The following is a 17,227-nucleotide window of genomic DNA, read 5'->3' on the forward strand; positions in this document are numbered from 1 at the left end:
AGTAGTCGACGGCAACAAGTATGTACTTCCTGCCGCCTGTAGCAGGCGTATATGGACCCAGAATGTCCATGCCCCACTTAGCAAACGGTAGTGGGCTGTGAATGGTAGTGAGGTCAGTAGCCGGACGGTGAATTAGTTTGCCAAACCTTTGGCACTTGTCACATTTTTTCACCATCTCCATTGCATCTGCTTCCAAAGTAGGCCAAAAGTAGCTCTGCCGCCTTGCCCTTTGAGCAAGCATCCTACCACCTATATGAGAAGCACAGTAACCAGAGTGAAGATCATCTAGTATCTCTCGTCCCTTTCCTGGAGTAACACACTTTAAGAAGGGTTGAAGGTACCCCCTCTTGTGAAGTTCTCCCTTTATCATTTCAAAACAGGTGGCTCGTTTTTTTCAGTGCTGCCGCCTGTTGAGGATCATCCGGCAGTGTACCGTTTGTCAGGTATGCCCTGATTGAATCCATCCAGGTTGAGCTTCTGTCTAGGATTCCAATAGGGTTTTCCTCGATGCTTCTCTTCTCCATTACTTCCCAAAAAAACAGTTCGAGGAGTATCAGAGGAGGCGGATGATGCTAATTTTGACAGTGCATCCGCCTGGTTGTTTTATGATCTCGGCACTTGGATCAGATGGAAATCCTCAAGAGAGCCGACTGCTTGTCGGACCGCCTGTAAATACTTGATCATGGCCGGATGGGTTGCTTCGTATTCGCCATTGTACTGACTCACTATCAATTGTGAATCGGAACAGGCGTCTATTTTTCTTGCCCCTGCCGCCTTGCACATGCGGATCCCGGCTAGTAAAGCTTCATATTCTGCCTCATTGTTTGAGGCCTGAAAACTGAAGCGTAGAGCATACTCGAATCTGTCGCCCTCTGGCGACTGACATATGACGCCTGCTCCACAACCATTTGAAGTAGAGCTTCCGTCCACATATACCTTCCATACTTGGTCTGGAACTTGAGAGTCAGGAGGACGAGTCATCTCTACAATAAAGTCAGCAAAGGCTTGCCCCTTCACTGCTTTTCTAGGCTCGAAAGTAACTTCGAGGCTCTGTATTTCTATGGCCCATTTGATCATTCGGCCTGACGACTCCATGATGGTAAGGGGCCGCTTGATAGGTTGGTCTGTATACACGACGACTGCATGTGCCAAAAAGTAGGGCTTCAATTTTTTAACAGCCATGAAGAGTGCAAGACCAAATTTCTCCACTAGGGGATACCTCAACTCGGCATTTTTCAGTACGTGACTGACAAAGTAGACCGGGAGCTGACAGCCGTCCCTTTCAGCAAGGAGAACAGCGCTTAACGCATGATCAGAGACGGCCAAGTACATGTAGAGAACCTCTTTGGGCAAAGGGCTGACCAGCCTCGGCAAGGAATGCAAGTGAACTTTTAATTTCTGGAAGGCGGCCTCAGCATCCGGCCCCCATTCAAACCTTGCCTTTTTCTTAATTGCCTGGAAAAAGTATAGGCATTTGTCGCCTGATCGGCTTAGAAATCTTTCCAAGGCCGCCAGACAACCTGTTAACTTCTGAACCTCTCGGATGGTACGAGGCGACTGCATGTCAATGACCGCCTGCACCTTCTCAGGGTTCGCTTCTATTCCTCTCTGATTGATAAGGAATCCGAGAAATTTCCCAGACTCAACTCCAAATACACATTTCTTGGGATTGAGCATGACATGGTGCCGCCTGAGTGTGGCGAAAGTTTCTCGGAGGTCCGACAGATGATCTTTCTGAAGTTTAGTCTTGACAATCATATCATCAATATATGCCTCGACATTTCTCCCAATCTGATCAAAGAACACTGTGTTTATCATTCGTTGGAAGGTAGCCGGGGCATTCTTAAGACCAAACGGCATGACCGTGTAACAGTATAACCCTTGATCAGTGACGAAGGCCGTCTTCTCCTGATCTTTCTTCCATAAGGGAATTTGATGGAAACCAGAATAGGCGTCCATGAAACTCATCAAGGCATGGCCGGCTGTTGAGTCGACCAGGTTATCAATTTTAGGCAGAGGGTAACTGTCTTTGGGGCACTCCTTGTTTAAGTCTGTGTAGTCTACACACATTCGCCAGGAGCCATTCGGCTTTTTAACAAGCACCACATTTGCAACCCAGTCTGGGAAGTAACATTGCCGAATGAACCCTGCATCAAGTAATTTTTTAACTTCGGCAGCTGCCGCCTGACTTCTTTCTTCGCCATGGTTCCGCTTCTTTTGCCGTACCGGCTTCTTTTTCGGATCCACGGCGAGTTTATGTACCGCCAGATCAGGACTAATGCCTGGCATTTCATGGACCTCAAATGCAAAGATGTCCTTGTATTCTTTCAATAGGTTGTGAAAGTCGTCACCAAGGTTTCTCAGAGCATTCGTCCCAACTTTGACTGTTCGGTCAGGACGTGAGTCGTCTAAGATCAAGTCCGCATGCTCACCAGCCGGCTGAGGGCGGAACTCATCCGGCCGCTCCTCTGCCAATGATTGCTATTTTCTTGCTTTTCTTGCGGACTCAGTCTGGGACGCCTTTCTCTTTTTGCCGCCTGCTTCTTGAACAGGCGCACTCTCCTTGACATTGTCAAGGTCTGTTTTTTCACCACTTGACCCAGTGGCCATAACAGTGGGCTTGACATCCGAGAGATAGCACTCTCGGGCCATCCTCTGATCTCCCCTTAGGGAGCCGACTGTCCCATTATCCCTCTCAAACTTGAGCAACATAAGAGACGGGATTATAACAGCCTTGGAATTATTCAGGGTTGGTCGACCCAGAATCATGTTGTAGGCCGAGAGTTCCTCTATTACTAGGAACCGGACTACCATGTGTCGTCCTTCCCCTTTTTCGCCCAGGCGAATGGGTAGATCCACTCGTCCCAGTGGGTGGACGACTCCTCCTCCAAACCCTATTAAAGGGTGGGAGGCCGGATGTATGCAGTCTGTCTGATATTTCAATTTCGACAGACATTTGCTGCTGATGAGATCTGAGGAGCTCCCGGTATCTATGAGGATTCGGCCAACTCTCTGGTTGGCCACTTTACATTCAATAACGAGAGGGTCGTCATGCGGCCCCCTTACCCCTCCTAGATCCTCTTCAGTGATGACAATCTCAGGAAATGTATATTTGGACGGCCGTTCTTGGTGAACGGAATTTACATCTAACCGCCTTATATTATCTTTGTTGCCCCTAATAGTGGGACCGCCTCCTGAGAAGCCGCCTGCAATAGTGTAGACGACTGCATCATCTGTATCAGAGCTGTCGGCCTGTTGATTCTTTTTGGCCGACTGTTTTTTCGAGGAAGTGCTCCCCTTGGATTTCTTGACAAAAGAGTCAAGATCACCTTGCTCAGCCAGGCGGTCTAGGTACCGTATGAGACTGATGCATTCGTTGGTGTGATGACCAACGTCTTCATGATAATCACAGAATTTATCTTGGTTCCGGTTGCTTGCAGAACCCTTCATGGGGACCGGCTTCTCAATAGAGATCCGTCCCTTGATTTCTTTTAGGATAAACTGGCTATCCTTGCTAAACGCATACTTTGGGGAGTACGGTTTGAATTCTTTTTTCTTCTTCTGGGCCGGCTGTTTAGAGGAATCAGCCGCCCAGACCTCTTTTCTCTTCTTATCTTTGTTTGACGACTGTATCTGTCGTCCTTCTTTTTTGTCGAACTTTTTTCCGTCCGACTGTTTTACTGTACTACAAAGGTCAGTCGCCTGTATATAGGCTTCTGCTTCAATCAAGGCCTCTTGAAGAGTCGCCACCCTTTTTCGAACCAAATCAAATTTGAAGGTAGACCCGTCTTTGAGACCTCTAAAAAAGTCGGTATAAGCTACCTCATCCGGTAACCCTTGAATTTGTATTCTCATCAGGTTAAACCGCCTGATGTAAGAACGAATCCCCTCCTTCTCGCCCTGCTGAATTGTTCCCAAATCAAGGGTCGTTTTCTTCGCAGGGATGTTCATGGCGAAGTTGGAGGCAAATAAATAAGCAAGCGTCCTGAATCTATTTACACAACCAGTCGGCAGGTTGCCGAACCATTGCTGTGCGATTCCTTTGAGAGTCGCTGGGAAACACTTGCACCAAGTGGGATCATCCAACCCTTGAAGGTACATCAGGTTGGTGAATGCCATCAGATGGTCTTCTGGGTTAGTAGTGCCATCATAGGCGCCTACTAACACATTTTTCACTTTGGCCGGCTGAGCGGCTTCAGTGATTTCCTAGGAGAAGGCCGACGGCTGTTCCCCAAGTCTAAGCAACCGTAGCTGCCAGTCCAAAGGTTGGACATGTTTAGCTGTGTGTCCACCAAATGGAGGTGGCTGCATAAAATACTGTTGTTGCGGCACAAATGGTAGGTTTGGTACCGCCTGGTCGCTATGAAAGCCTGACCGACGGGAGGTGCCGCCTGACTGACTCTCATGACACGACTGGGTATGCCTCATCGAGGTATTTCGCAGACTTTCTTGAAAATCTGAAGTAGAGGCCGACTCTGACAGTCGGTCACTCTTCTTCTGCTCTAACAACAGACGAGCGTCTGTGTATGTTTTCTTCGACCCGTCCGCTTGAATGTGACGAACAGGTTTCCTACTTCCTGTAGGAAAACGGAATTTTGCGAAATCAAGAGCAGGCGGCTCCTGCTTCCTTGATTTAGGATGAGGAGTCGCCTCCCGCCCTTGAACTGGCTTCCTCTTCAGTGAAGTGGAGGGTTTCTTGGCCGACTGCTCCTTGACTGAAGCAGGCGGCTTCTTGTTGATCAACTCTTGAATCTCTCCCTTGAAGTCCCTCATGAAGGTTATGAGTTCGTTCCTTGTGATGGGAGCAGACCCATCAGTCGGCTGTTGCCGAACAGGCGGTGCGCCTGCCGGCTCGCTTCCTGTTTGAAGATGCTCCCGTTCCCTCCTTTCGGTATGACGGGTACGTCGGGCCCTTAGGGTCCCGTCTGAAGCTGTATGAGTTTCAACTTCAAATTCACTTTCGGTGTCATGGTCCGACTGAACTTGAGGGTCGTTTAGGGGACGCCTCTCTTCAGGAGTCGGTACAGACTTGGATGCCATCTCTGAAGTACTCTCCCCACAGACGGCGCCAGATGTTTCGGGGTTTCTGATGTCCTGCGGGAGAGTTACAATTCCGAGACTGGAACCGGACGCCTGTACCTGCAAAATAACGGAGACTCCTGGGAGCTCCGCCTCCAACAGTCAAGTTAGTACCTGATTAAGGAGTAATTAATGCGGAAATTAAAGTAATAAGGTCTCTCTAGGTGAGAGTGTTTAATGTAGGTAATCTGCTTTGTTAGCGAGATCAACCGGTTATTAGTGTGTTCCGTAATGTTTCTGTTCTGTTCTCCCCTCCCCTTAATGAGGATTAAGGGAGGTATTTATAACCTTGGGAAACGTGCCCATCCTAGGTTTAGGTAAACCTAGGGCCGATTGGGCTTCCCTCGGAAGTTGGGCCTAGGTGGCCGGTTTTCCCATTTGGCATGGGTGGACACGTGGCGTGTCTCAATTAGTCCGTAGAGGACGTATCTGTGATTGACACGTGGCAGGCTCCTATTGGCCTACGTGAAGGACACGTGGCGGAACCTGGTTGGTCCACTTGTCAGACGGTGATTGGTGGATAAAAATCCCCTAATCACTTCTTTTGCAACATTTAAACTCGAACTTCACCAAAAACATTCCTACAATCATTTCTTGTTAACTACTTTCTTTGTGAGAGAGTAAGATATTGAGAAAGGAGAATTGAGAATTAGGTTTTTTTTAAAGTTTATATATGAAAGGGGAAAGTGGTTGGATAATTTGAAAAAGAAAATGGGCTTAAAGTATTGGGTCGAAATTCGATTTGTAATTCGTTTTTTTTTAAACTCCAAACCGAATCCAATCCGTAATCCATATTTTTTAATATTTCCAATCCGATCCAATTCAAATTCAAACAAAATCCAAACCGAATTACTAATTCGGTTTGATTTTCGGTTCGGTTTGGTTTTAATTAGAATTACTTTCACCCCTACTCTTGATAAAAATTTTCCTGCCTAAATGCAATGATGATGTCATCTCTTTTTTTTGTTGGTAGAGCTATCCTATTTAACATTTTTGAAAATTAAATATTAGAAGTTTAATTTCCATCTTACAACTAAAACCTATCATTTTATCGTAGGAAATTGAAACAATTTTAAATAGCACACTAATAAATGAACTCCTACATTAAACTAAGAATTAGACGACATCAAACAAATACTATATCATAATTTTGATGATGATAAATGATTTTAAATTACAAAATGTACGTAATTGTTATTTATATTAATGTATAATAGCGATTTATTATTAAAATGTACAAATTAAAAATAGGTTTTATATAAACCGTACATTGCACGGGTTCTAACCTAGTATATACTAAGGGGCCGTTTGGTTCGCCCAAGGGAATCAGAATGGAATGAAGAAAGGTAATCAAAGAGAATGGAATGAAACCCATTCTTTTTAACATGTTGTTTGTTTTAAAAAAAATACCCAAGAATCACACCACCACAACACAACCGCAACACCTCCAATTTCAACAGTTTTAGCTACCCACATCCTAGCCGCCGCCCCTCCCGCCGTCGCCGCCCCTGCGGAAATTGTTAAATCAAGATAATTGCGTCGTGTTCAGTTCATGAAGGTGTTGGGAGGACGTTGAAAGGGAGAGATTTGCATAAGGTTAGGAGTGCAATTTGGGAGAAAACTGGGTTTCAAGATTAGATTGAATTTAAATTTTTGGGATGAGAGAGAAAATAATTTACCGGCGATATTGGTACTAAGGCCTAATGGATGATGAAAGGTTGGTACCAAGAGGGGTGGCGTGGGTCAAGGCAAGGGAGGGGTGGAGAATTGAAAGAGCGAGATCTCCGGTGACCATGGGGGGAGGAGCGACAATCTCCGGCGACCATGGGGGGCGGCGGCGACGACGGAGCAACGATGACTGGGGAGAGGCAGCAAGGTGGCTGGACGGTGGGGTAGGGCAGCAAGGTGGTGGTTGGTGTGAGGTTGGTGGTGTGGTGGTGTAGTGGTGATCCGGGGAATGGGAATGCAAAAGGGGAGGGGGGTGGGGAATGAGTGTAGAGGGAAAATGGGTAAACCCAAAAATAAAAAGGGGTAAAGGGAATGGGAAAATGTGGCAAACAAACAATAACAAAGGGAATGAAACCCTCTCATTCTCATTCCCTTTATTTATTACCCCCAACCAAACGCCCCCTAATTAACTTGAGCAAATTATTATGAGTTTTGTTAATTAGTTTTGTTATTGTCATTTATTTTTATTTATATGAAGAGAGTTGATATTGTTAATATTATTAGTGTGTTTTTTTTCTTTTTTTTTTTACATGGGCTTAATTAATATGTATATTGCCGTTCAAAATTCATTAGCAAAGCTTTTGGGATAACTAATCAACTTAAATTTAAATTATTTACCAAAATTTTATACATTTTTTTTTGTCTAGGGGCTTAATTACTAGAGATTGATCGAAATCAGCGTCGATTGAGTAAGTCTCGGTTTTCTCGGGGAATCAATGATGTAGAGGTGGAATATGCATCGGATAAGAAACGTAATAACTCGGCATTTAAGCTGTGGGATTGGTTGTTTGAGGGTAAGAGAAGCCGATTAGGGCAATTTCGGTGTGGGAGCAAGGTGCTGGCGTGGGCTGGCGTAAGGCCGGGGACCTAGGCTAGGTGGCAGGCCTGATGCCGATGGTGGTTGTCGTAGGGGCTTGGGGTTGGGAATTTTGTTTTAGTTTTTTTTTAAACGCGATGACATGTGTCAATTAGCTTAAAAAAAATCGGTCACATGAGCCTTGGTGTGAGTGAATATATTTCAAAGTTGGGATTATATGAAGCGAAATCCAAAATTGGGATTATTCAAAGCGAATACGTGAATGTTTGGATTATTTTATGCAATTTTTTCCTTTTTAAAATAGAAATTGAAGTAATTATTACTAATCAAACCAATTTATGCCTTTTGTAATATGTACAATAAAGCGTCCCTATTCTTTATAATTATCCATTTATACTTGATCATGTTTAACTACATATTCTAAGTTTCCCTAAATACCGTTCTAAGGTGTAACCAAACTCCAAATTTGAAGTATTATTGTATATTATAATATCATAAAACCCTCGAAAATCTCCTTCAATTGTGCTGAATTTCTAACTTCCCTTTAGAATTGCAACGAACCTCTCTTCTAAACTCGACTACTATAAGATAGTTTAAAATGTGAGCGAACTAGTAAAAAAAATTAAAAATCCAGTGAGATAACACAATATTAGAGAGAAAATATCCTACTATTAAGTCAATTGATTAAGAAGAATGAAAGTTCATAAGAAGAATAATAAGGGTATAATCATTATCCTTTGTTAATTGTTTATATTATACACGCTTGCTTAATTAACGTAGTACAATTTATAGATTTATAATTGTGATTTTCATGTTCAATTGATTATTGTTACATAAAGTTTTATGAAAAACTAATTCTTTGATCTAAATCCTTATGTTAAATGCTGAGTGTCACAATTTCTAATCAGTGTTATGTTTTTGTGTTTCCTTAGTTATACCTGTGCCAAAAAAGGAATACTCGAACGGGGCGATCGGGATTGATCTAGGTGCTACGTACTCTTGTGTGGGTGTATGGCAAAATGGTGGTGTTAAGATTGTTCCTAATAACAAAGGCAACGGAACCACACCATCCTGTGTCTCTTTCACCAATGGCGACCCCCTCGTTGGTGATTCGGCCAAGGCTCGAATGGGTTCACACCCTACTAGCACCGTCTACGGTCCGTTTAATTTTTGAATGATTTACAAGTATTTTGGTTTGATTCTAAGAGTTATCAACACTTTCACTTTATTTAGTACATCATTGACATTAATATTGTTCCAATATTCCCTTTTACAATGTGAATATATATGTGATCATAACATAAATCAAACATTGCGTTACAAAGTGTCATAAATAGTTTGATAATAATAGCATTAAATTAGTGATACATTGTTAATGTTATGCATCAATATCATAGAGTTTTTGCATTCTATATTTTATAGCGTCATATGGATTTTCAATTTACGCCTGTCAATGCTGGACTAATTATATATGCCTATATGGTCAATAATTCAGAGTAGATTTTATAATTACGAAGTATATAAAGTTGAAAATTTATATATATAAATTGAGAATTTAAGGAAAATTGTATGTGCTACTTTATATATATGAGTTGCACTTTTTTGATCTAGTATTGTTTCTTGTATGTGATGTATAATAGGTGTAAAAAGGCTGATTGGAAGGAAATATAGTGATCCAGTAGTAGGTTTGTACAAGAGATTCTGGCCGTTTAAGGTTGTTAATCATCAGTCGAAGCCTATGATCATCGCGGTCACCTACAATGACGAAGAGGTGCAGTTTTCTGCAGAGGATATCTCTGCTATGGTGCTAAAGAAGTTGAAGGAGAATGCAGAGTCTTATCTTGGCTCGAAAGTAACAAGCGCGGTTATAACTGTCCCGGCAGACTTTAATGTGTCACAAAGGCAGGCAACCAAATCCGCTGGGGAGCTTGCAGGACTTGAGGGTATTCGTCTTATCAATGAGCCAGTTGCAGCTGCAGTCGCGTATGCTTTTAACAGAAAAAAGCAGGACATAAGGTTGTCTGGGCATACTGTTGTGGTGTTTGACTTTGGCGGGGACTGTCTTGATGTGTCAATGGTTAGTATATGCTCGAATAAATTCGAGGTCATGGCTACCAAAGGTGAAGCTTGCATAGGTGGAGATGATATTGACAAAGGACTGTTGGAGCACTTTATGGAAGTGTTTCGAAGGAAGCATGGTAAGAACATGAGTCAGAATGCTAGGGCTGTTGCGAGGTTGAGAGCTGCGTGTGAGCGAGCTAAGAGAGTGCTGTCATGGGCTCTTGTGACTACAATTGAAATTGATTGTCTCTTCGAGAACACTGATTTCTATTCTCTTGTAAGTCGTCGACTTCTTGAGAAGTTGAGTATGAATGTGTTCAAAAGGAGTATAGATTGTGTGGCTAAGTGTATGGAAAAAAGTTGTACAGAATTGAACGATGTTAACTCTGTTATACTTGTTGGTGGATCGTCTAAGATTCCGAAAGTGCAGCAAATGTTGCAGGACTATTTTAAGGATGTTAAGCTCTTTAAAGACATTAACCCTGATGAAGTAGTTGCTTATGGAGCAACAATCATCTCCGAAATGCTGGCTACTAAGCGAAACGCTATAAGATCTGAGGTGGTTGATTTAGTCCCAACAAGTCTCGGTATTGAGGTTTATGGTGAAAAAATGAGTGTAATGGTTTCAAAGAATGCAAGTTTACCAATCGAGGTGTCTAAGGTGTACACAACTGTCTTCGACAATCAGAAAGCTGCAAAATTCGCGGTGTATGAAGGTGAGAAATACATGATCAAGGATAACAATTTCTTAGGCAAGTTTATTCTCACTGACCTTCCTAAAGCACCTGCAAAAGAGCCTAAATTCGATGTTACTTTTACTATGAATAGCTCCGGTATCCTGACCATGTCATCCAAGCTTAGAGGTACCATCAATAGAAAAGAAATCGCTCTTGCTAGTAGTGAAAGCACGAGTCACGTAATCCAACTCGAAAGGATGGTTGCTGATGCAAAGAGGAATAAGAGTGAGGATGTATCATATGATGTTGTGAAGGTGAACATGTTCAATCATAGCTTAAAGGTGTATGCAAGTGTAACGTTGAAGTGTATTCGTAAGAAGTTGAAGCAGATTCGCTTCCTCAACTGTTTCGATATTCGAGATTGATCGATCAGGGTAGTATGAGAGTCTTCCTTTGATGAACTATATCGATCTGCAGGGTGAATAATAGTTTGATTAGTTTTCGACATTAGTATTTTTTTATGTTGTTTTTCAATTTGTTTTTGTTATATCTTGTAGATTTTACCTATTGCATTTGTTTGTTTATGTTGGTGTTTCATTTTGTAGCATGTATCGTTTTGCATAGTTGGATAAAATTTGCTTTGTAAGCAATCGAGTAAGCTAAGGAATTCCTTTCTATGCTTTTTTTTTTTTTTTATATTTTTTTTTTCATTTTTTTTTCGGAACTTGTTATTATATACTTCCTCCATTCTTTTTTACTTGACCCGCTTTGACTTTTACACTATTCACCACACCTTCTTTGACCGTGTTTTGTGAATAATAATAAAAGAAAAACATATTCATGTAAGATATTTTTAAATTCGTCTCAACAAGTACTATCATAATATATAACTTTTATAATTTTTACTTATCGACAATTAAAGTTATTGATCGTTAAAGTTTTGCATTGGCAAGCGTGATAAAAGAAACAGGTCAAGTAAAAAAGAACAGAGGAAGTACTTTGTAATGTGGATCGATAAAGGTGCAGACCAATAATTGGCAGTAAAATTGGTGATTCATTTTGAAACTGATAGAATGTATATCAGAAGAATTGCACAAAATTTAAATATTTTTAGTATAATTAGGGCAATGAAAATTTTACATAAATACTACAATACGTATTACGTACGTGGTAGTAACAATTTATACTACCTCCGTTACATGTTAAGTGCAACAAAGAGGCTTGCACACTTCCCAAGAAAAAAAATGAAAAAGTTGATTAGCAAAAATATGGGCATGTGATTATGACAGGATTAGTAAATTAAAATCTCAACCCAACCATCATTATCACCCACTGCATCACCACCACCACCCATTTTCGCCACTATCAACAGATACACCACCAACCACCGTACGAACCACCAAAAGTACCATACCAGCCGCCGAAACCACCATACCAACCCACCACACTACCACCAAGATCCTAAAACCCACCTTAGAACTACCGAAAACCCCGCCATAACCACCAAAAACCACCACCCATCCCGAAGCCACCACAAACCCACTTATAAAACCGGTCATAATTCCCCCAAATTCACCTCCCATATTTGCCAATTTTGCTTTAGATTTGAGTTTTCAAACTTAATATTTCATTCCGATCCCCTTTTGGGTTTTCAATTTCTAGGGTTTTAATTTCAATTTCGACAAGGGGGGCGGGGACTCTCACGAGGAGGGGCAGCGACTCTAACGGGAGGGGTTAGAGGTCGAAAGGGCGGACTTTGGTGGTCGTAGTCGCAGCGATCGATGGTTGTGGTGGTCGTGGTGTCGGTGGTGAACGGGTGGTGTTGGTGGTATGGTTTCGATGGTGTTGATGGTAGAATTGATGATCTTGGGTTGGTGGTGTTTGCGGTGGTCGTTGATGATGATGGTGGTTCTGTTTTCAGGTATAAGAGAAGAAAGGGGGTAGGAGAGAGAAGGGGGTGATTATTTGATTAATTGAATTTGGGTTAGTAAATTAAGTATTGTTATTGATTTTAAATTGGGGGTATTGTGGTAATTTCATTATAAAAAATTTACCTAAAAAGGAAAGAAATTTTTTGTTGCACATAAAGTGTAGCATCCGTTTTTGAAAAATGTTGCACAAAACATGTAACGAAGGTAGTATTTATTTAGAGATCTTACACATCGTTGGATTTACTCCAATATTTTTAGAGTCGGTGAATCATTAAGGTAACAAAATTATGATTTAAGAGGTTAGGTTATCAAACTTAATCAAAATAATATTTATGTCTCGTTTAGTCTTATTGCAATGTAGCTTCCTAGTTCATAGACTTCTTATGCATCTAAAGAGCTCATTAAATTCTACTATTGCGATATTGCTGTGTTAGGTGACATAATACTTGGACAATGTAGAAATATTTTTAAGGAAATATGAACATCATCATTAATAAATCGGGATTGTTACAACACCAACCACAATACTTAATTCTAAGTTAAAATCTACAACAACAATATGAAATATTTCATCCAATTTACAATGTGACTAGTTGATCAAATTCAGTTACAAGCTTTTGCAAGTGATTGTTGTATGTAGTGCACAAAACACACTCTTTTTAGCATAAAAAACTAGGAAAGGTGTAATCTAAGTTTCTCCTTATCTTCTTGCCGAAAGAACGAATTTACAAAATATATTTGCAAATTTATTGTCAAATCTTCCACAAAAAATAGTTAAGTGAGAACGAAAACACACAAAAGTTATTGCGAAATCTTAAAATCAATAAAATACCCATAGAGTAAGTGATATACTACTAAAGAAGTAGTCTATTAAAAAACTTAAGTACAATCCAACTCGATCAATACACAAGATATCATACCACTTTAGGCTTAGCACACTTTTAGTTACTCATTTCATCATTTCATATACAAGTATCCTCTTGTGTAACTACCACTTTTTAATTATCAACCACTTTTTAATTTCATATACGATTATCAACCACTTGATGTTGTGGTGTTGACGTGTTGTACTATCATAGTAAATGTATTTTCTATTTTCATATCACATTCTTTCTCTTGTAATATTGCAATAATTAGACTTTTTTTACCATTCATCACGCTTGTTTCGCTGTACATTATGATTTATATGTAAAGTAAAATATAGTCATGTGAGATCTTGTTAGATTCATCTTGTAAAATTTTTTCACAATATCAACTTTTTTATTTTTATTTTTCCTCTTATATAATTATAGATATTTAACATAGAAAATGTGCTTTGAGATGTGTAATTTCATCTTTGTTGCAATATTTGTGAAACAAAGGAAGCATACAATATTTTTCTAATTTTTTTTTTAAATATATATATTTTACAAGGTGACACTTACCTACTAAAAATTATGGTAGCACCAAAAATTATAACCAGCATTGATTAGTAATTTATTATTGAACTACCACAAGTACTCTCAATTCACCACAATATTTCCTCCATTTTTTGCCTATATAACCCCTAGACCTTTTCCTTTCAACCCCATTCAACTTACCAAATCAAACTCTCATTTTCTTAGAAAATCATAATTCACATTTCCAAAGAAAGTTTCTCATTAGTCACTAGCCGTAACACACACACTATGGCTAATTACAACCACGTAGTTTATGTTGTTTTATTCATGGCTCTAGTGGTTGTTACACCACGGGCTACTAAGGCCGCGGTCACTTGTGGGACCATGGCCACTAGCCTCGCTCCATGTCTTGACTACCTCGAGCGTGGGAGCGGCCAGGGTGCCCCACCTGGTGGTTGTTGCTCCGGAATTAGGTCCCTTAACTCCGCGGCTCAAACCACTCCTGACCGTCAGATGGTTTGCAAGTGTCTCAAATCAGCGGCTAAGGCCATGCCAAATGTCAACCTTGGGTTGGCTTCTTCTATTCCTTCTAAGTGTGGGGTTAACATTCCATACAAGCTTGACCCTTCTACTGATTGCTCCACGTAATTTTCCAACCTCTCATTTTTTTTAAGAAGTTGTTTAGTAAATTAAAATCTCTTTTTTTTTTCCCATTTAAATTTTTTTAAATCATCTAAGTTCACTATTTTTAATCGTGAGATATAAGAAAGGTTAATGTAAATACTGTACATTACGTTACATGTACAAATAAAAAAGGATATTTATATACTACATTACTACTACGTAGGACATAATTTATCAAGGATATCTATAACATATGTGACAAAAATGATGACATTAATTACTACTCTTACTCCATTATAATTAGCTTGATGTTAATCATGTTATAGACTTACACTTATTTTATGTACGTCGTCTAAGACTTACACTTAACTTAATTCTAATGAGTTGTGTATATAATAAAATTTGATGCAGGGTTCACTAAGAGAAAGAAGAGCAAGCCAATTAAGGTTCGATCTAAAACTCTAGAAATGTCGCGAAGATGAATAAAGTTGGATTGTTAGGGATGGATCGGAGCCAGATTTCGTACTAGAGTATTAAGTTTTTATTTGAATTATGTAATAGGTGTTGAAGTTTAGTTTGATGTATGAGGTTGTTATGTAGTAAAAATATATCAGTTAATATATGCTCCGGTCTAAGGAGTATATATATTTTAATTAAGCATATTGAAATAATCATAGAAAGCTTTCTTTTTATGGTGTCTTCTTAAATTTTAAGCTAAGTTTAATTTTATTACTAATCAATGATTATTACGCGAAGTTAGCATTTTTCTGTATATAAGAATCATATATCAACTAATAATGTACTTTGTTTCATCTTAGGGCTTTGAATATCATCCCCAAGATATTACAGTAAAAAAATAATTAAACTTTGTTTAAGCAAGTTTATAAATTAAAACTTGTCAAATTGATTGCACAGATAAAACTATATTAATTATCCACCCATTAAATTTGTAAAATGACTTTACATGTTGCATTGTGACAAGCATAGCTTAACAGTACATAGTATGTACGTAGGAGTGAACAAATGTAATTGACTTGGGTTTTTCCTTAAATGTTATTAATTGTTATATGAAGTTATACTCAATTGATTTGCTTATGTTACATGGATCTATGAATCTATCAATTAATAACGAAAAGAACAAATCTTTTTCTTTTGTTATATGGATTAATATTGAAAAAGAACAATTCTTTTGCCGTTTTAATTTACTTATTATTTTATCTTATATGGATTAATTTCGAAAAGAACAAGACTTTTGTAGTACCACCTCAACTACTATCTACTTTATTTTGAGTATCTAGAACAATTATTATTATTTTTTTTCTCGAAAGAAAATTTTGTAAAGGTATGCATGATTTTTCTTATAAATTTTGGGGTTTTAAATGAGTTTTTAAAGTTTTATCTAGCTTCGTACTTTTCAACCAAAAATGAACCATACAAACAATTATACAAAATAGCAAACAGTTACACGTTTATTGACAGCTAATGTCCAATTGTCCACCATGAATTCGGTCTTACTCTCAAGTGTGGTAATCTAAGAAGTATTTCAAGGCTACAATAAAAGTAAGTAATAAGATCGAAAAGTTGATCTTATAATAATGGAAAGAGTACAATGTGTCGTGAAGCAAATTCACCGACTTGAAAACGAAATTCCGGCACAACCGGGGTGCACAATTGTATTCGCCGACACGTTTAAGCTAGTGTTTGATGGTTATGTTCAAGTGTATATAATCTGAAAATGAATCGCCGACACGTTTAAGACACTTTTGGGTGAAAGGTTGGAGCCAAGTAACTTATGCCCAATATATGTAGAGTATGTGTTTAAGCTAGTGTTTGATGGTTATGTTCAAGTGTATATAATCTGAAAATGAATCTTAGCTTCCATTTATAGAGAAGGAAGGAAGAACATGGAAGATCATTAAAGAATCTCAAGTATCAATGAGGGGTGAATAAATATAATAAACAGGAAGATATAATCACCTTAATCCTCTTCTTAAATGTGGGGGTTACAGGGAATCAAAAGAGAACAAGAAAAGAATCCAAGAAGAAGGCAATAGACATTCAAAAACTCGGAATCCCACAGGGCATGACCACTCCCGACCGGGCGAGCAAGCTCAACCAAATGATGTTGCTCGCGCCCGAACGAGCGAGCTTGCTTGGTTTGCTCAGGCACTTGGGTTTTTTCCATTTTCCTTGAAATCGAATTTTGCCCCCTTCCGCCTTGCTAGGGTGGACTTGCCCAAACAGCCAGTGCAACCGAGATAATCACAAAAATACTCCTTCTTGATAATTAAGAATATAACCTTAGTTTTCCTTCCTTTATCACAACATCAAGCACCCCCCCAAAAAAAAAATACATACATCAATATTTTTTTATTTTTAAAAAAAATGAGTGGGATGAGATTACATTAGATTAGGATCCACCAAAGTATAATACACTATTTGCTACCTGCTTAGAAGATTCTATTCCAATCTATTTTGATTAAGTATTGCAATTCTCAACTAAATGTACAATATATATAGTCTATTTTGGGGTTTTTTCTATACCTCTAGTTTTGTATAAAGATAGGATGTAGTAGATCATCTAACTTTGACTAACATTAGATCTTTATGCACTAATGCACATACACATTTTGTCGGTGGTGTGACTTTGAAAGTGGTCTACAAGTGAATGTGAATACCTCGTCTTTCTCGCACATTAGCATATGCAATTTTGCTACCTCTTCAATTCATCCCAATTAAAAAATGTATGTTAAGTGCGATGGGCTTAGACATAGCGTTGGTCCTCATAGCAAATTGGAACTTCGTAGTTAGGTAAATAGCCCATGGGCCTAGTTCTATTAATGTAGCTAATTTTATTTATTTATTTAGTTAAAAAAACATAAAGTAAAACATATATTTAATTGACCAAATCCAGTGATAAGTACTTTTCAC

At 39.2% G+C, this 17,227-nt stretch overlaps 2 protein-coding genes across 2 annotated transcripts; both read left to right on the forward strand.

Moving 5' to 3' along the window:
* Window positions 1-8,235: 8,235 nt before the first annotated feature.
* LOC110690815 (heat shock 70 kDa protein-like) lies at window positions 8,236-11,064 on the forward strand. Its single transcript, XM_021867700.1, has 3 exons — window positions 8,236-8,345; window positions 8,557-8,781; window positions 9,265-11,064. Exons 1-3 carry the CDS (start codon window positions 8,318-8,320, stop codon window positions 10,785-10,787), a joined length of 1,776 nt encoding a protein of 591 aa, XP_021723392.1. The 5' UTR covers window positions 8,236-8,317; the 3' UTR covers window positions 10,788-11,064.
* A 2,796-nt stretch (window positions 11,065-13,860) lies between these two features.
* Window positions 13,861-14,988, forward strand: LOC110690670 (non-specific lipid-transfer protein 1-like). The gene is made up of 2 exons (XM_021867526.1): window positions 13,861-14,316; window positions 14,708-14,988. The coding sequence occupies exons 1-2, from the start codon at window positions 13,961-13,963 to the stop codon at window positions 14,715-14,717; spliced, it is 366 nt and encodes a 121-aa protein (XP_021723218.1). The 5' UTR covers window positions 13,861-13,960; the 3' UTR covers window positions 14,718-14,988.
* Window positions 14,989-17,227: the final 2,239 nt, after the last annotated feature.

Source organism: Chenopodium quinoa, unplaced genomic scaffold (assembly GCF_001683475.1).
Source record: "Chenopodium quinoa cultivar QQ74 unplaced genomic scaffold, ASM168347v1, whole genome shotgun sequence".
NCBI lineage: Eukaryota > Viridiplantae > Streptophyta > Magnoliopsida > Caryophyllales > Amaranthaceae > Chenopodium > Chenopodium quinoa.